This window comes from Amia ocellicauda, chromosome 10 (genome assembly GCF_036373705.1).
Source record: "Amia ocellicauda isolate fAmiCal2 chromosome 10, fAmiCal2.hap1, whole genome shotgun sequence".
NCBI lineage: Eukaryota > Metazoa > Chordata > Actinopteri > Amiiformes > Amiidae > Amia > Amia ocellicauda.
The window spans coordinates 32,435,186-32,456,728 of NC_089859.1; the positions used below are offsets into that span (position 1 = coordinate 32,435,186).

The following is a 21,543-nucleotide window of genomic DNA, read 5'->3' on the forward strand; positions in this document are numbered from 1 at the left end:
TGTTTTGTCACTGTCATTTGGCATACCAATATGGAAGCAACTTATGTAGGCCAACCCATACTCTTTATTTTCTGTGATTTCATACTTGGTTCACCCCACCTCAGATACAGTGTATAATGTTATTGTATCTGAGCAGTTTTTTTAAGTGAAACATTTTTACATTAAGTGGTTGTACATTAATATCATGAGTAATTATTTGCTTTGATTTGTATGCAGCCCCTGAAGATACTTTCACATCTGGCTCTTTGAGAAAGTTTGGACACCCCTGCCATAGAGCTTCTGTTATTTGCAACTGCAGACACACCTATTATGTCTACAATTTATATGTGCAAGGGCATAACTCACTTTTATAGGCCATAAGAGTGATTCCTTGAGTCATCATTATCAGTAATTTTCCCTCAGTGGCTTACGCTGAAGAATTTCCGCAATGAGTGCAATGAGACCTTTTTAAATGCATTTAGATTGAACACCTGTAAGAATCAGATTAACTAGCCAAATGCTGGTCTACGTTAAGGCAAGAGTTCCCAGACATAACCCCATGACATACCGATTATTACACCACAAATGTCTAAATATAGATTATTTCATGACCATAGAATGGCAACAAAATAAAGTGGTTTTAATGGCCATTTTATACTGTTCATAAAGCTAAAATATTAGGACACAACTGACATTGACTAAAGTAGTACTATTTGTTGATCTTTTATTCAACACTGTGCCAATTACAAATAAACTTACAAATTACATTTCTGCAGGATTTGTGAAGAAAGGCGGTTGCGTTCTTGTAGCACAGATTTGCCCATTGGTGGAACCACGCAGATCTGCACAGATCTGAGGAAATCTGCGCTACACGAATGCGACTGGCGTTCTTTGACCAGATGTGTGACATCAGACATAGCGCAGCCACAAAACAGCCGGCGCGGCAAGCTGAGAGATATGCAAATGTGACCAAGTTTATTGGTAGCTGAATGACACGGTAATTAGTAAATTATTCAATTTAGCATAGAAAACTTTAAAATACAGATATGAAGAAATCGTAAAAGTCCAAACCTTAAATTAAATTAAATATAGTAAATTATTATAATTTTTTTATGGTATACCGCCCAGCCATAATTTTGAGTATTCAATATTACAACATTTATAGTGGTATTTTTAAATATACAGAGACCCTTACATCTTACTTTTTTTTTTTTTAAATCTTATTGTACATTTATTTTTATTTAATTTTTTCCTAATTTATTGTTGTTTGGAAAGATCGTTGTTGTTGGTATGGGTGCCACTACAATCAACGCAGGTACCTTGGTTACCTGGCTGCTATTGTGCCTGGAATATGAGTCTTTATAGATATAGAAAATGTATTTTGCTATAGCATTGAAAGCCAGCACTTTCTTTGAATTATGTGAAATACATTTTTTATGGTATGCTTGATTTATGATGCTTATTACAACATGAATGAAGTAATGCACAAATCTGTTCACAGAAGTAAATCCTATCAACAACTTTATTTAATCTTCATCAGAGGATCTCTTTAGAACAATAAACAAAATGTAGTCTTTGAACATTTTCCTCTCACTCAAGATGTACAGTTTGAAATACTGTAAACATTAACCAGAATCAAACGGGAAATCCAAACACTCCTTTAAACAATAGCTACTGGTTCTTGAAAAGCTTCAGATGATATTCCACCTTCCAAGCTGGTCAGTGAAATGGCATCTACAAAGTGAATTAACATAGCACAAAAGATTTAGTTGTCATTTATAATATGGCATGTATCATCTTTCCCTTTTTAGATGGATAACGGTTTATTTTATGTGTATAAAAGGGTGTGCGTGTGTGTATCTTTTCCCAGCCTCCCAAAAGATGGTGTTCCAAAAAAGTGGATTGCACAACATTTGGCAGCATTACATGTTTTTTTTCCTCATTACACTCTTAGACAATATATCAAAGTGTCATCTGATTTAAATCCATTACCATTGAATAGTAAGACACCCAATGATTTAATGATTTGAATCATTCCTAAAATGTAGTTTATAGAAAAATTGTTTAAATTGCTCATAGTAATCAAAGTGGAGCAACCTTCTTTTTGGTGTATATTTTATCAGTAAAACATCTTATCTTTATAGTGCTGCCCAGGTCTAAAGAAAAACAACTCAAAACCTCTGTTCTCAGTCCATATCCAGCCAATCTGGGATCCTGATCCAACAAATTCTCAGTAGTTCATTTTACAATCTATGCTGCTTTAGACTGCATGTAAGCAACCCACATGTTCTTATGATTTTAACCCCAGGTATGTAAGGACACATAATGTACCCATTTCAGTAGATATTTATTATTTTTTAATGATGGCCTATAACCTAGGCAACACACTGCTTTATGCTTTTTAGTGCTTCATATTTAGGCAGAATCAGTGGAGAATTGGGAAATTGCCCATGACATAGAAGTGATTCAATTATTGTCAAATAAATGTCACCATTTTGTGTTTAATGGACATCTGGAGGTGGTATGGCTATATATCTAGACAACATTTTACTCTGCTTGGGAACATCTGCATAGAGTCAGCTGGGCAGCAACATAGTTTAGTATTGGCAAGTGCATCCCTGTATAGTTTATTCCTTAGAGACAGTTTTCTTTTTTTATGAGAGGAAAAAAAAAATTACTGCCTAGCTGATGAGGATCATTACCATTTCCAACTCCACTATTTATTTCCCCAAAACTCTTACAACACACCAGCAAGCATTCTAGCATGAACCACAGCTATTTTGTTATCATCGGCAATTAACATTTTTATGCCTGGTTTACATGAGATTGCCCTGGAGGAGAAAGCCAAGTGGATCTGACGTGACTTGCATAATATGAAGTCACAGTATATACACTTCATAAAAAAACATAAGAAAAGAAATGTAAAATTCGACAGCAAACGGAAACCCAGAGACACAGTATCCAGAGCCAGCTTAACAGTTTTTCAGGTGGTGACAATGTGCTCATCGTATATAATTCCCCCCCCCAGTAGAAAATATGCACCAAAGAATGTTATCTGCACTAACTTCATACCAGCCACATAAATTAGCTTAAATCATGATGAATTTTGGCCCATTTTGTGCTTCCTTAATACAGTTATACGTTAATTATTGTATACTGGATTTACAGTAAGTCTTTTGAAAGAAGTGATTTGTTTTTCATTGGATTTTATGAACTGTCTACTTTTAAACAATTTCTCTCCAATATGTATTCTAAGAAATGTCAGTATCCCCTTTTCCCCGGGCATATATAGGTAAGGCTGTGTGTTTTGTGAGATTTGTCATAGCATTTTATAGACCGATTGTGTAAAACACAGGGCCTTATACATAGGCTGTGAAGGCCCAAAACCTTTTCAGTTTGGGTTGGTTTCTGTTGGCCGTTTGCTGAGCCAGCCTTGGACCATGCTGTGAAACTCCAGCCTCAAATCACATATCCACATCTGGTCAAAGCAGGCTGTGAGCACGTTTTTGGATTCAGCACTAAGGCAAAGAGGGACTTCCATTATCATCACTGAATAAGCACATTCATTACATGTGACCTCCTTCTAGAAAAACAACCCGGGCTCTCTAAGGCACACCAGGCAGACCAGCCCTTGCACAGCTGTGTTGTGCCAGTGAACCAGCATTGACTATGTCTGGCTGAGGTTTCCAGGAGTGACAGAACAGACATTTGTAACTTTGCTGTCAATGATCAACTTAAAAAAAGGCAATGAAGTACAAATAAGCACTAAGCAACTAAAAGGAAATCACTGTTTTGGGACTAAAAGTTAACTCTGCATCATACTTTCTGATTCATAAATAATTGCATAAGACTACGCATAACATATTTCAAATGTGTGTTTTTTTAATGGCAGGTTGTATTGTATAAAACACAATTCACAGACTTCTAGGTGCTTGAATCACGTGATCATTGCTTTTATCTCTTTACGATGCTCTCAAGTGGCATTGCTTATTCATCTGCTGTGGTTGGAACTGCAAGAAGATGAGATACTGTAGTCATCTTGTCTGATGTGCTAGGATGCCTAATATAAGAATGTCTCTTTAAAATAAACAACTGATCAATAAATAAACCCTCAGTGTAGTGACTGACCAATTCTAGTTCATCATGTTGAATTAGTGTCCTGCTCAATAGAAAAATCTGCAATCTTTTACATATGAAGTGAACAACAAAACCATCTTTATCTCCCCAAGCCAGCCACTTATAACATTTAAATACATTTTCACATTTTATGCTCGCAGAGAAAGGTGTCTATCTGCTGTTTTCCATCATTATATTCTCTGCAGAGACATTTCAGCAGAAGCTCGTGGGTATATTTCTTAATGTAGATGGGAGTTCTGTAGTTTTATGTTTGTGTGTTTGTTGTTGCATTGAACTATAAAGATAGTGCTTGCATTCTGGTTTGAAGGTTTAGAAAATGTTTGCCAGATTATGATTATGAAAAAGGGATTTTCTTCAGATGTGGCGATTCACTGTGAGCTGATACAGTATATGGAACCCTAAAGTATGGTATCTTCTCTGCAGTTATTGCTTGTTTTGATTGTACTGTTTGGGAATCTGTCCTAAATCAGAACAGTGCAGTTCTTACATTATTTGACATAACAAATTCAAGAGGGGTTTACGATTTGTGTTTTGCTTTTTGTTTCCACAGCCTGGGAATGTGAAGTTGACAAAACCAGTTGCTCTGTGGACCCAACAGGATGTCTGTAAGTGGCTAAAGAAACATTGTCCAAACCAGTATCAGATCTACAGCGATTCCTTCAAACAGCATGATATAACAGGTACTATTTACTTTCAAAGCTTGTTTGCATTTGTATTATCACTGTTTAGTTTTATTTGATTATCATAGAAATCAATAAAGTGGGCAGTAAAACATTTACACACCCCTTATAAGAAAAAGCATGACGGGCTGGTTTATTTGACTCACGGGGTCTGAAGACTGAGGCAATATGAGCAAAGAAGTCGGGCCTCAAAATGTTTCTCAAGTCATCTTCTTATGATAGAGTATTCAGCAATGTAAAGAAATACATATATAAACTATAAATATATATATACCAGATTCTGACAAGGCAGCAACCCCATTTGACTAATCAACCACTCTATATACTCTCATCTGAAATTCTAATTTTCTCCATTTATTTTCTGTAAGTAATAAACATATTCGAATAATGCCTGAGGAGAAGTACACCAGTTCAGTGCTAATCATTTTTATGCCACAGTGCATCGAAGAACAAGTGCTTATTACAACCATCTTGGTAAAAATAAGAGAGGAAAAAAAAACTTTATATGTAATCATCCGAGAAACATTAGGTTTCAAATGCTATTTTATTACTGTTGATCTGCTGACTGCACACGTTAAGTCAATTTAAGATAGTAACATCCGAAGAAAATAAAATACATTATTTCCTTCATAGCGAAAATTGCTAATATGCATTAAAGATTGTCTGAGGGGAAATACTGAATCTCTTGATAGTTTTTGTGCAAATTAATCTACTTCATATACTTTTTTGTACACACTGGATACTGTCCTTTCTGGATTATGTATTTAAATTTCCTTACACACTCTTAAGTGCCCCTAGATGATTTACTTATCTTTCTGTTCTTCTATTTCTCATGTGAAATACAGATTGTATATCCCATAACATCCAATGAAGCTGGGATACAGAAATCTCGGTCTCACCATATCCGTTGCGTTTGCCTAAGGAGCCAGAACACTACTTGAGTCATCTCAGGGTGCCAATCACTTATGACTATGGGACACTAGCATTTGCATTGTCTCCCAGTTCTTATCCCAGCCAACACAATTTGTGACGAGCAGGATTTGTACACTCTGCTACATTCAGAGAGGGATTATGTCACCGTAACAAGTTCATACATGATGAGCCCTATTACAATAGCACAGCCTGTACAAGACTTCAGTAATCCTCTTGCTTGTGATAAGTTTTACTTTGTATCACGCAGTTAACCAAGAGATTTGTCATCCCTCACGTAGCTAATAGATTGCCCAGTCCATAGTGTGTTTGGGAACAATTGTACATTTCATTCAGCTTACCATACAAAATTATGTTAAAACTGACTGTCATTTATAATTATATTAGTTGTTTCTCTCTTCCAGGGCTCATTTCTGTGTTAGACTATTTGGCAGCTATGGGATTTATATTCTTCAGTTTTGCATTGAGATAATACTGAAGTTTGCAATTCCTCTTGTGTGAAGTTGTTAGTGCATTCTTTGTGCTTGCTTTATTGCCTACCAGTCAAGAATTTCCCATAAGTGACTGAAATCTGAATCTGACAAATGTAGTGTATGGAGTTCTTGGCCTTAAAGGACTACTTGATTTCTCCAGATTTTTTTTCCTCCTACCTTTTTACATATCCAATTATGTGTGTTCTGCACAGTTATCAGTATTTCTGCTTAGGTTGCTGTTTCCTGCTTGCCGATCCTAGCAGAAAAGGCCTCTGATGTGTCAAAAACTGGTTGCCAGGAAAGGGGAGAGAAACTGATTAGCGTCACAGAATGCGCTGAATGTCATTGGTGAAAAAATGTTGACATCTGTGCAGAACTGTTTTACTTTACCCCTTTATCTTCAGATTCAGGGTCTCTCTTGAGAAACCATTTTTAGCTGTGATTTTTAGTGAGCAAGGCAAAATACAGGCTCAAAACAGTAACCGAAAACTACTAAGTCTACATGCTGTAGAATATAAACTGAGTGAAATAATCTGTCTGAAAAAAAAAATGTTTAAAATGTACTTGCCTGAAATGTATGTTCAGATGTCTTCATTAAATCTCTGAGGTGCAAATGTATCCATAATATCTTTTTATATGGCTCGCAATAAAAGCATATTAATGTATTGGCCATACCATTGACTTACAAATTCTCCAGCACTATCCAAACCCTGTGTTTCAAGGATAGGGTTAGCGTTAGGGTTAGACTTTGAGTTGGGGAAATGGTCAGATGTTACTGCTGGAGGGTTATAGTTGTGTATACCAGAGTATGGAAACTCCGCTGAAACTATGATGCTTAGATTAATTGAAACTGCATTCTTCATCTTATCACATTTCTTCCCGATAGTCTCTTGGTGTCGGATTTTAGTCCCTAAACTCCTTTGGAAAACAATTCTGTAGAATATTAATGATTCAGCTTTTTAGTTTTTTTTAACCTTTGTTCAATATAGCTTCATTATGATGATACAAAAGGATAGCACTGCATTGTATTTATCTAAAGGTTAAAAGTAATAAATTAATTAAATAAATTAAGTGCTAAATTAATAGAGCAGTTATTAGAATTTGTGCTGTCAGAATTAATACATTTATATCGTAACAAAGGCCAAACCAAAATTTATAATTTCATGGTTTACACATGTACACTACAATTTGAATAACATTTAGGCAAGCTGAGACACTTTTTCACACAGAGAGTTGTTACAGTCTGGAACAAACTCCCCAGTGATGTTGTCGAAGTGACAATTTAGGAATTCAAGAAGAGACTAGTTGTGATCCTTGGATCACTTATTTATTAATTGACACCAAACATGCATGATGGGTCGAATGGCCTCCTCTCGATTGTAAACTTTCTTTATGTTCTTAAGTTTTTTTTTTAATATTTTTTTTAAGTATTAAATCTAGGATTTAAAAGCAATATTATTATGTGCTGTCCCTAAGTTTGAATTCATAAACAAACTAATTAACTAAAAATCACATTATCATTCACAGGCTTTTAGTACAATTATTCTTTACACATCCATTCTGCATTTCATGTGTATCAGCTGTTTGGTGCTCTTTTGTAGTATTTTAATGATGTGTACATACACAAAGATTTGCTAATTGATTTGCTAAATTAATCAGATTACAGCAGTAAGAAAAGCATTGGTGATCAACAAAACCTATTGCCTAAAATAACCTTAAGAGTCCATAAAGTCCTCAATGCACTTTTGAACAGTGTATATTCATCATAATTCAATTGGTAATTGTACACCGAAATCATGAGATTATGGTATAACAAATGCATTTGAGGCGAAAAAATGTACCTGATTAATGATGATTGTATAACTACATAACTGAGATTCACAATATAACTACATAACAGATATTAGGTTTCCCAATTTCCTGGAAGAAATGTTGAACCATTACTTACTGAAACAATGTGTTACAATTGTTCAGAACAACAGAACTATTGTATTACTAGTAGTTGGAGAAGCAGACCTTTAAAGTCATTTGACTAATCAAGGTGCTTTACAGTCACAGACAAAAATATTAGTATTTATTAAAAAGTTACATTGAAACTGATATTTTATAATTTCTGATTATCCAGTTTAAACTACAAGAAGAAATATAAGTGAAAATGGGAATATGCTATTGCTTAATCTATGCTAATTAATTATTACATAATTGTATTGTGAGATGTGATACCATTTACTCATTGTCAAACCAGTAAACCCCTGCACCATGTTGTTTAATTGTTGTAATATATAAATCTTTCACTTTATATATAGACTTAATAATTTTCTAAAGTTTGTAGTCATCTGTAGCAAATCTGTCTTCTAGACAAGTGTATTGTGAGATCAGTACCATGAAGAATAAAAATGACCAGAAATATTGCACTCTGCAAAGATGCCATTCTCTCCATTAACCTTCATTATTTTGCGGTACCAGGCTGAAATGCATATTAAATACTGCTGATTCCTATCCTAGAATAAAATTAGCATGCAATTTAGAACATAACATCTGACTCATATCCTTATGGGATCACTTTGTGACCATGTGGAATACTGTGTTCAAAGAATTACATTTGCAGTATTATTCATTTCAAAATTATATCTCCCTCTCTCCTACATTTCAGTTTGTTAAAGAGTATTTTTTTTAACCTGAATAGAAAAAGTTGGAGAATTGTTTGCGTGTGTGCCCATTGTAGGTACTTGCGGCAGTGGACAGGGGTCAGCATGGGCACCCTGACTGGTCTGTGGCTACGCAGCCACATACGCAACTGCGATGCACTGTGTGTACTGACACCTTCCTATCAGAACCAGCATGAACTTTTTCAGCAATTTGAGCTACAGTAGCTCGTCTGTTGGATCGGACCACACAGGCCAGCCTTCGCTCCCCACATGCATCAATGAGCCTTGGCCGCCCATGACCCTGTCGCCGGTTCACCGCTTTTCCTTCCTTGGACCACTTTTGATAGGTACTGACCACTGCAGACCAGGAACACCCCACAAGAGCTGCAGTTTTGGAGATGCTCTGACCCAGTCGTCTAGCCATCACAATTTGGCCCTTGTCAAAGTCGCTCGGATCCTTACGCTTGCCCATTTTTCCTGCTTCTAACACATCAACTTTGAGGACAAAATGTTCACTTGCTGCCTAATATATCCCACCCACTGACAAGTGCCATGATAACGAGATTATCAGTGTTATTCATTTCACCTGTCAGTGCTCATAATGTTATGGCTGATCGGTGTGTGTGTATATATATATACACTCACCTAAAGGATTATTAGGAACACCAAACTAATAATGTGTTTGACCCGCTTTCGCCTTCAGAACTGCCTTAATTCTACGTGGCATTGATTCAACAAGGTGCTGAAAGCATTCTTTAGAAATGTTGGCCCATATTGATTGGATAGCATCTTGCAGTTGATGGAGATTTGTGGGATGCACATCCAGGGCACGAAGCTCCCGTTCCACCACATCCCAAAGATGCTCTATTGGGTTGAGATCTGGTGACTGTGGGGGCCAGTTTAGTACAGTGAACTCATTGTCATGTTCAAGAAAACAATTTGAAATGATTCGACCTTTGTGACATGGTGCATTATCCTGCTGGAAGTAGCCATCAGAGGATGGGTACATGGTGGTCATAAAGGGATGGACATGGTCAGAAACAATGCTCAGGTAGGCCGTGGCATTTAAACGATGCCCAATTGGCACTAAGGGGCCTAAAGTGTGCCAAGAAAACATCCCCCACACCATTACACCACCACCACCAGCCTGCACAGTGGTAACAAGGCATGATGGATCCATGTTCTCATTCTGTTTACGCCAAATTCTGACTCTACCATCTGAATGTCTCAACAGAAATCGAGACTCATCAGACCAGGCAACATTTTTCCAGTCTTCAACTGTCCAATTTTGGTGAGCTTGTGCAAATTGTAGCCTCTTTTTCCTATTTGTAGTGGAGATGAGTGGTACCCGGTGGGGTCTTCTGCTGTTGTAGCCCATCCGCCTGAAGGTTGTACGTGTTGTGGCTTCACAAATGCTTTGCTGCATACCTCGGTTGTAACGAGTGGTTATTTCAGTCAAAGTTGCTCTTCTATCAGCTTGAATCAGTCGGCCCATTCTCCTCTGACCTCTAGCATCAACAAGGCATTTTCGCCCACAGGACTGCCGCATACTGGATGTTTTTCCCTTTTCACACCATTCTTTGTAAACCCTAGAAATGGTTGTGCGTGAAAATCCCAGTAACTGAGCAGATTGTGAAATACTCAGAAAGGCCCGTCTGGCACCAACATCCATGCCACGCTCAAAATTGCTTAAATCACCTTTCTTTCCCATTCAGACATTCAGTTTGGAGTTCAGGAGATTGTCTTGACCAGGACCACACCCCTAAATGCATAGAAGCAACTGCCATGTGATTGGTTGGTTAGATAATTGCATTAATGAGAAATTGAACAGGTGTTCCTAATAATCCTTTAGGTGAGTGTGTATATATATATATATATATATATATATATATATATATATATATATATATATATATAGTGACGGACAAAAGTATTTGATCCCTTGCTGATTTTGTACGTTTGCCCACTGACAAAGAAATTATCAGTCTATAATTTTAATGGTAGGTGTATTTTAACAGTGAGAGACAGAATAACAACAAAAAAATCCAGAAAAACGCATTTCAAAAAAGTTATAAATTGATTTGCATTTTAATGAGTGAAATAAGTATTTGATCCCCTATCAATCAGCAAGATTTCTGGCTCCCAGGTGTCTTTTATACAGGTAACAAGCTGAGATTAGGAGCACTCTCTTAGAGGGAGTGTTCCTAATCTCAGCTCGTCACCTGTATAAAAGACACCTGTCCACAGAAGCTATCAATCAATCAGATTCCAAACTCTCCACCATGGCCAAGACCAAAGAGCTGTCCAAGGATGTCAGGGACAAGATTGTAGACCTACACAAGGCTGGAATGGGCTACAAGACCATCGCCAAGCAGCTTGGTGAGAAGATGACAACAGTTGGTGCGATTATTCGCAAGTGGAAGAAACACAAAATAACTGTCAGTCTCCCTCGGTCTGGGGCTCCATGCAAGATCTCACCTCGTGGAGTTTCAATGATCATGAGAACGGTGAGGAATCAGCCCAGAACTGCATGGGAGGATCTTGTTAATGATCTCAAGGCAGCTGGGACCATAGTCACCAAGAAAACAATTGGTAACACACTACGCCGTGAAGGACTGAAATCCTGCAGCGCCCGGTCAGATGAGACCAAAATCGAGCTCTTTGGCATCAACTCAACTCGCCGTGTTTGGAGGAGGAGCAATGACCCCAAGAACACCATCCCCACCGTCAAACATGGAGGTGGAAACATTATGGTTTGGGGGTGTTTTTCTGCTAAGGGGACAGGACAACTGCACCGCATCAAAGGGACGATGGACGGGGCCATGTACCATCAAATCTTGGGTGAGAACCTCCTTCCCTCAGCCAGGGCATTGAAAATGGTTCGTGGATGGGTATTCCAGCATGACAATGACCCAAAACGCACAGCCAAGGCAACAAAGGAGTGGCTCAAGAAGAAGCACATTAAGGTCCTGGAGTGGCCTAGCTGGTCTCCCGACCTTAATCCCATAGAAAATCTGTGGAGGGAGCTGAAGGTTCGAGTTGCCAAACATCAGTTTCGAAACCTTAATGACTTGGAGAGGATCTGCAAAGAGGAGTGGGACAAAATCCCTCCTGAGATGTGTGCAAACCTGGTGGCCAACTACAAGAAACGTCTGACCTCTGTGATTGCCAACAAGGGTTTTGCCACCAAGTACTAAGTCGAAGGGGTCAAATACTTATTTCACTCATTAACATGCAAATCAATTTATAACATTTTTGAAATGCGTTTTTCTGGATTTATTTGTTATTCTGTCTCTCACTGTTAAAATACACCTACCATAAAAATTATAGACTGATCATTTCTTTGTCAGTGGGCAAATGTACAAAATCAGCAGGGGATCAAATACTTTTTTCCCTCACTGTGTGTGTGTGTGTGTGTGTGTATACACACACACACACACTAATGTGCTTTGGTTACTGGCCAGTGGACATTTGTTTTCCTTTTAGTCTTCTTGGAAATCAATACAACTTCCATCAGCGAAGTATTTCACCTACAAAAAGAAAAAAAAAAGCTTCCAGTTAGTTATTAACTCTTTCTCAGCAACTTAATTAAAATAAATCAATATCACTGTGGCAAAGAGTGCTACTTCAACTGAATCTTGAAGTCTTTCTTATCATTGATTTGTGAAACGTTGTCACTGTCTTGCGGCAATTGTTAATATGCAGGACAGTAACTTTGTAAAGCTGCCAACTGGTGAATCATTTAAAAGCTCAGGAGCAATGCAGAACTCAACTGATGGGGCTCTTTACCAGGGAAGAAATGCCTCCAAAAAACAAAGAATTTCATTTGGTAACTGGTGCTTTTCACAAGAATGTTTGTTTTTATTTGGGACATTGAAGATTAATTAATGTATTAATTTATTTCAAAGAAGATGTCAAGAAAACAATACTGGAATAGACAAAAATGAATACAAACCAGTTCATATGTCCATAAATAAACCTATTTTTTAAATGCATATACACTCACCTAAAGGATTATTAGGAACACCATACTAATACTGTGTTTGACCCCCTTTCGCCTTCAGAACTGCCTTAATTCTACGTGGCATTGATTCAACAAGGTGCTGAAAGCATTCTTTAGAAATGTTGGCCCATATTGATAGGATAGCATCTTGCAGTTGATGGAGATTTGTGGGATGCACATCCAGGGCACGAAGCTCCCGTTCCACCACATCCCAAAGATGCTCTATTGGGTTTAGATCTGGTGACTGTGGGGGCCAGTTTAGTACAGTGAACTCATTGTCATGTTCAAGAAACCAATTTGAAATGATTCGACCTTTGTGACATGGTGCATTATCCTGCTGGAAGTAGCCATCAGAGGATGGGTACATGGTGGTCATAAAGGGATGGACATGGTCAGAAACAATGCTCAGGTAGGCCGTGGCATTTAAACGATACCCAATTGGCACTAAGGGGCCTAAAGTGTGCCAAGAAAACATCCCCCACACCATTACACCACCACCACCAGCCTGCACAGTGGTAACAAGGCATGATGGATCCATGTTCTCATTCTGTTTATGCCAAATTCTGACTCTACCATCTGAATGTCTCAACAGAAATCGAGACTCATCAGACCAGGCAACATTTTTCCAGTCTTCAACTGTCCAATTTTGGTGAGCTTGTGCAAATTGTAGCCTCTTTTTCCTATTTGTAGTGGAGATGAGTGGTACCCGGTGGGGTCTTCTGCTGTTGTAGCCCATCCGCCTGAAGGTTGTACGTGTTGTGGCTTCACAAATGCTTTGCTGCATACCTCGGTTGTAACGAGTGGTTATTTCAGTCAAAGTTGCTCTTCTATCAGCTTGAATCAGTCGGCCCATTCTCCTCTGACCTCTAGCATCAACAAGGCATTTTCGCCCACAGGACTGCCGCATACTGGATGTTTTTCCCTTTTCACACCATTCTTTGTAAACCCTAGAAATGGTTGTGCGTGAAAATCCCAGTAACTGAGCAGATTGTGAAATACTCAGACCGGCCCGTCTGGCACCAACAACCATGCCACGCTCAAAATTGCTTAAATCACCTTTCTTTCCCATTCAGACATTCAGTTTGGAGTTCAGGAGATTGTCTTGACCAGGACCACACCCCTAAATGCATTGAAGCAACTGCCATGTGATTGGTTGGTTAGATAATTGCATTAATGAGAAATTGAACAGGTGTTCCTAATAATCCTTTAGGTGAGTGTATATGTGTATGTATGTGTGTGTATATATATATATATATATATATATATATATATATATATTTAGGTCCATAAATATTTGGACAGTGACACAATTGTTATCATTTTGGCTCTGTATGCCACAATGGATTTGAAAGGAAACAATCAATATGTGCTTTAAGTGTAGACTTAAATCTTTAATTTGAGGGTAGTTATATCCAAATTGGGTGAATGGTGTAGGAATTACACCCATTTTTATTTGAGGTCCCCCCAATTTTAGGGGCTCAAAAGTATTTGGACAAACTATCATAATCATGAATTAAATTGTGAGTTTCAATACTTGGTTGCAAATCCTTTGCAGTCAATGACTGCCTGAAGTCTGGAACCCATAGACATCACCAGATGCTGGGTATTTCCCTTGTCGTTAGGGAAGCTGTCTAGTTCCTGCTTGTTCTTGGGTCATTTTGCCTTCAGTTTTGCCTTCAGCAAGTGAAATGCTGCTCAATTTGATTCAGGTCAGGTGACTGACTTGGCCATTGCAGAACATTCCACTTCTTCACCTTAAAAAAGTCTTGAGTTGCTTTTGCAGTATGCTTCGGGTCATTGTCCATCTGCACTGTGAAGCGCCGTCCAATGAGTTTTGAAGAATTTGTCTGAATCTGAGCAGATAATATAGCCCTAAACACTACATAATTCATCCTGCTGCTTTTGTCAGCAGTCACATCATCAATAAATACAAAAGAACCAGTTTCCTTGGCAGCCATACATGCCCATGCCATAACATGCTTCACAGATGAGGTGGTATGCTTCGGATCATGAGCAGTTCCTTCCCTTCTCCATTCTCTTCTCTTACCATCATTCTGGTACAAGTTGAACTTTGTCTCATCTGTCCATAGGATGTTGTTCCAGAACTGTACCGGGTTCTTTAGATGACTCTAATCTGGTCTTCCTGTTTATATCTTGTGGTAAACCCTCTGTATTTACTCTGGTGAAGTCTTCTCTTGACTGTTGACTATGACACAGATACGCCTACCTCCTGGAGGGTGTTCTTGATCTGGCCAACTGTTGTGAAGGGGTTTTTCTTCACCAGGGAAAGAATTCATCTGTTGTCCACCACAGTTGTTTTCCATCGTGTTCCAGGTCTGTTGGTGTCCCTGAGCTCACCAGTGCATTCTTTATTTTTAAGAATGTACCAAATAGTTGATTTGGCCACACCTAATGTTTTTGCTATCTCTCTGATTGGTTTGTTTTGCAATACGCCCCAAGAACAAGCAGGAACTAAAGACAGCTGCAGTGCAGGCCTGGCAGAGCATCACCAGGGAAGAAACCCAGCATCTGGTGATGTCTATGGGTTCCAGACCTCAGGCAGTCATTGACTGCAAAGGATTTGCAACCAAGTATTGAAACTCACATTTTAATTCATGATTATGTTAGTTTGTCCAAATACGTTTGAGCCCCTAAAATTGGGGGGACCATATATAAAAATTGATGTAATTCCTATACCATTCAACCAATTTGGATGTAACTACCCTCAAATTAAAGATGAAAGCCTACACTTAAAGCACACATTGTTTCCTTTCAAATCCATTGTGGTGGCATACAGAGCCAAAATGATTACTTTTGTATCACTGTCCAAATATTTATAGACCTAAATGCAGTTCAATTTTGTTTGAATACATCACAGGTTAATGGTTGAAAAATACTATTTGTGTTTTTTTCCAGATATTGAACACATGTAATTAATCCCAATCATATTGTGTTGGAGATGGAGAAATGTACTGTGAATCTCTGTAACATGTAACATAAAACATATGCAAAGGGTGAACACTACAGAACAATCTTCACCTTTTCACTGTGGAAAATGAACTTCACAAATGTATTTTTCTTAAGCTAGAATACACACATGTTGACAAACCTGTCTTTTATCCCTTTTAATGTAGAAATCGGGGTCTTCTAGGTCACTGTCATTTTTGTCTTTGAAAGGGTTCTGTCAATGACATCCAGCGTTGTTAAATTGCCGCTTTTATGACATTAGCGGATTATGTGGGATGAAGGGTTAATTTACTAACTACTGACCTCAATGGCCCCAGTTTGAATGCTATATAGTTCACAAGTTAAATGAATTATCTTCAGTAGTTGGCAGTTCAGTTCATGGCCACATCATTTATTACAATTGCCAGTCTCCTCTAAGGTGAAGCCCAGGAAGTTAAAGCTCAACATTAATTTGGAGAGATGCTCACATGGCAGATTTCCGACAGCGTTGCTTTCATTAATCTCTCCTTTCAGCAGCGCCTAATCCAACGGTGCACAAATCTTAACACCTTCACCTGTATACTCCTTCTTCTTTCCCCCTACTGACCTACTTACTGACAGCATGTGCCAGGTCCCAGTTAAACATGTAAAAGTGATGCATTCATGTAAAGCTCGATTGTACAGTTACACATGCTGACATCTATGGGACTACAGTTTCAATTTTATAGTCGCATTCATAAATAATATATTATACAGCCAAGTCTAAGTCATTATTTATGATTCAATGCCTTCCCCCACAGATGATATATATCTGTCATGCAATCATTTTCCAATGCATCTATTTTTAATAATCTGTCCTTACATTTCCCATGTTGTAAAACTAACTATACAATTATATGAACCCATTAAAAAAATACATATATATTATTCTTGTCAAATTCATACATAATGTTACATTTTTAATACGTTTTAAGCATTGTTCAATAATGCCATGTGTGTATTGTATTAGAAGGTACATGTAATTGTATTAGAAGGTACATGTAATTGATATTGAGGCATGTGTGGGTCATGTTTGCTGTAATGTTTGAACTTCAGTGTAACATATGTATGCATTGGTTTACTTTACTAATAGGTTTGCAGTGGTCCAAATAGGACAGTAATGGAAGAAGTTGCCAACGCTCAAACTCAAACACAACTTTACCTATAGCCTGGCCAGTAAACCCCCCGAGCTTGTGTGGAAGGCCCTCGACCAGCAGCAAAATAAAAAGGTGTTTGATTCTGTAGCGTATGAATTTACTCCTGCACTGTTATGCATTTTCAGTCGTGACCATAAGAGAGAGAAGACAAGTGGTCTGCTCATCGACACTAACTTAGGTGGACGTGAGCTATTAATATGTTTCTCTCCTCAGGCCGAGCGCTGATGAGACTGACAGATAAGAAGTTGGAGAGGATGGGCATTGCTCAGGAGAGCCAGAGGCAGTATATTCTGCAACAGGTGCTGCAGCTGAGAGTGCGAGAAGAGGTCCGGAACCTGCAGCTCTTAACACAAGGTAAGGCTTATATATACACACTTCACACCAAAACCAAGGTGTACATGTACAAAGTCCATTATAATCAGGGTTTGAAGTTTTTATTTTTTATCACATGATGTCCCGTTAGCTATTTTAAGATGATTTCTCCATCTTTATTAAACCCGGAAAAGAAAAGTCACCTTTTTTTTTTCCCCGTCACATCTTCATTGGGCTGCTGATTTTGTTTCGCCTCCTTTGTCATTTGAACACAAGAGTTAACCAATTACATTAATCACTCACATATTAATCGTGTTTTAACTGGCATTTCTTTCTCGAGTCAGTTTCCTATGTGCCAGTTTTATCAACCGTGAGTTAAACAGAATTTTCTTGTAAGCAGGATGTGGTTACGTCTATATGACAATTCATTCAGATTTAGAGGCAAGAAGTGATTAGGATAATTTAAATGGAAAAGTTCATGCCTATATTGTAAGACAATTTCTATGGAAGAGGTTTATACTTGAGTGTCACATAGAAGCAGTGAAATAAACATTCATTAGTTTTATTTCTTTTGATTTTATGTGCCTTATATTGTGAACATCCCCCCTGGATTTCCTCTTGTGCATGAGCTACACTGTAGTGACACAACTGACAGTGTTTTACACAAAATCTGCATTTTCCTCTTAATGAATATCCTTCCTGTAACCTAAAAAGGTGCCTTTTCTTCAGAGTGCTCTGTTGTTGACAGATTACGTTGGTAGCTGGGGAACACAAATTCTACTGCTTCTGAAAAATAATGCTCACTGCAGGTTCTAATGAAAGTAAGTAAGGAAACCTATTCCTTGGGCTAAGTTCTCTTGCACTTTCATGGTAGTCTTCAGCAGAGATAGGTATTCTTCACATTTTGCCAGGCAACAGTTCCTATAATCCCAGTAATGACTGACATCTCTCTCAGAAAAGAAGCAGAGCTGCAACAGCTTACAAAAATGCTCCGCTGATGGTCCTCAAAATTTTGAAGCATTTTTGGGACCCACTTCCTATCTTTTTTTTTTTGGCCTTAGTCAGATAGACAAGTTGCAGTCTAAGCAGATATAAAATCTGGGAGTCATGCTGAACACACACAACAGGATATGCAACATGAAAGAAATGAAGCAAGAGGGAACTGGAAGCCATATAAACCTCCCCTGTAACAGGAAATTGGTTCCATACTTGGTAACAGATTGCCGAAATTGTTCTGCAACTAGATCTGCAAGTTAATAATACAAGTAATGAGCAGATATAATTTGACTCTGAGACTAAATTCGGTTGAGGACTTCTATGTTATATTTGGCACAGAGTAGGGAAAACACAAAAAATACTCTTATAAAATACCAACTGAAATGGTGGGATACATTTACACAACTGAGGCTATTTTATTAGCCATCTGCAGTGGCTTTTAACTGGTATTAAAGGCCGCCTGGAGGTCAGAAGGCTATTGGGATAATTAGTACAGTGAACAAAAAATTACTTTCAGTATACAGATAGTAATTGACCTTTCATACTCAGTGTTATGTTGCTGCACTAATTTATAAACCTCAATGAAATTCTGCTTTTCTGAATGCCAGACTAGTGATTTAAAAATTTCCTCAGAGGACTATTGTAATTTATATGTTGGCGAGAGGAGCAATTTAAACCTTTAGGATCAAAATAGGAAAATATCCACATGCTGAAGTGTATTGTGACTTTAAAATACTGTTAATCTATACACTGAATTTCCATTCAACATTCAGACTGGGGGGTGAGAAAACAAAAAACATTTAACATTTAATTTATCTTTGCTCGGTTTGAGAATTTCAGTTGTAGTTGGATTTGCTAGCTTTGCTTGAGTAGCACATTGTGTCACTTTAAATACGAGTCACAGCTAAATGATTTTTACACTGAATTAATTCATGAATTTTATTAATGAATACATTCATTTTTATGAGGTGATGGTCTTTAACTATTGCCCTTATTGATTGTTTTCAAAGTTGTTCAGTGTGTCCGTGTGGGACTTTCTGGATCAGCTCGTGCATTATGATGTACTAAGTGAGATACCCCATTTACACAGATACTTATGTCTGCTTTTTGGTGGCATTTCTTTGCCGTTAAGGTCTGTGTGAAAGGGTTTATGCCAGCATTTTGACACTATCAATATTCCACCTCGGGACCTAGTCTAAATGCCAGGATTTTTGTGTCAATGCATCTGTGTGAATGGAGCAAGATAAGTAATGCCGGCATATGACGCATCATATCCTTGCGTTGTCGATGCAGAACGTTAGCTAACTGGTGTAACCAATCAGAATAGGGGTGCATTTTAGCATTTTTATACAATAAACAAGGTTAAGCAACCTTTGACCAAGAACATGTGACCGTGAACGTAATGAAAAATGGACCAGGTCGTTAGAAATGGCGGAGGATGAAAATAATGTAGTTGAGTGTTATTGATGAACCAACAGGTTGGTATATAATGCTAACTATTATCACTGTATGTCAGAAGTTATATACCAATAAATCATGCAAAATATAATATCTCTATTCATAGGCAAACATGTTAGACTGCATTACAGTGTACGCTGAGGTTGTTTTTCGAGTTAATTACATTTTTTACATCAGTAATGTCAAAAAATACGTTGTTTTGCACACCCAGACTTTTGGTAAACATAGATATACACACAATGCACCCTAGATAGACGTATCCTTTGCTTTTCCCTCCTGACAATTTGTTCTTGGTTAGTGAGAAATACCGAACCTGCTTAGAACCAATAACTCATTAAACACAATGGAAGGAAACTGGCAAAACAGGGAAATTATCTAACTTTTACAAACACGTCCAGAATATGGGATCGTGTCTCCTCTCCCGAATCTACATGCTTGTCTAGCATCTTGTTCCCAAGGCTACAGCTCTAATGCCAGCTTTCTCTGTTTTCTGTGTGAAAGGGTACATGCCTGCATTTTGACGGCTTTCAAAGCCAGTGTGAAATGGGGGTGCAATAGGAAAAAAACAGGTAAACGTTGCCTGCATTGTTGCTGGCATTTCAGTGTGAATGGCGCTTAATGCTTAATAGTGAAGTAAGACCAATCAAAACAAACAACGGACACTTTCAGCAACAAGATTACACAAAAACGCAAACCGTTATGATGTGTGCACGCTTTGGGTTTTCCCTTAAGAATTGGAAGTAATGCGTCTCTGAGATCATTCTTCTGTACAGAATGATGTAAATATTACATTAGAAATAAGTAGCACAGGTAGTTTTACCTTTACACTCATAGGCATGGATACAGTCAGGGGACAAAACACTTCCACTCTATTTATATGGATTTTAGGAATTACATTCTTTAGCCAAGGCCTTTCCTGGAGGGGAATCGAACATTGTTCTGTTGGAATTTCTAATGTAAAGCAGGCAAGGATCCAATATTACTCCTTAGGTCACCCCCATAGTTTTGGAAAATGTTTTTTTTTTTTTTTTATATATATATATATACAGTCTCAGGGGATTTTATTTTTACCTTCTCAAGAGTTCTTTTCTCACAGGGTAACAGTAATTTGCACCCTGCCACACGTTGACAGAAAAATATATGACAGCGGCACCTAGTATTTAAAAGTTCATTTTTCTTCCTGCGCGCTGTCTACCTACTGCTTTCCGCCCACACTGTTGTGCTGGGTGTGTGCTTGTGGTGCTGTATGAAGTGAGACTTGCACTGTAATTATTACTCCATAATTACACACCTTGTTCTGTGTAATTGCTTTAATTAAAATAACATTTAAGATAACACGACTATATGAATATATAATATAATATAATATAATATATATATATATATATATATATATATATATATATTTATATATATATATACACTCACCTAAAGGATTATTAGGAACACCTGTTCAATTTCTCATTAATGCAATTATCTAATCAACCAATCACATGGCAGTTGCTTCAATGCATTTAGGGGTGTGGTCCTGGTCAAGACATCTCCTGAACTCCAAACTGAATGTCTGAATGGGAAAGAAAGGTGATTTAAGCAATTTTGAGCGTGGCATGGATGTTGGTGCCAGACGGGCCGGTCTGAGTATTTCACAATCTGCTCAGTTACTGGGATTTTCACGCACAACCATTTCTAGGGTTTACAAAGAATGGTGTGAAAAGGGAAAAACATCCAGTATGCGGCAGTCCTGTGGGCAAAAATGCCTTGTTGCTGCTAGAGGTCAGAGGAGAA

General features: G+C 37.9%; 1 protein-coding gene across 2 annotated transcripts in view; it reads left to right on the top strand.

Annotated features, from left to right (window-relative positions):
- The window catches only part of samd12 (sterile alpha motif domain containing 12), a 121,746-nt gene that overhangs the window by 31,361 nt on the left and 68,842 nt on the right, over window positions 1-21,543 (top strand). For both annotated transcript variants that reach the window (XM_066715966.1, XM_066715967.1), the window contains exons 3-4: window positions 4,667-4,796; window positions 17,206-17,346. In XM_066715966.1, the coding sequence (XP_066572063.1) occupies window positions 4,667-4,796; window positions 17,206-17,346 (271 nt within the window). The remainder of the gene's footprint in view (window positions 1-4,666; window positions 4,797-17,205; window positions 17,347-21,543) is intronic.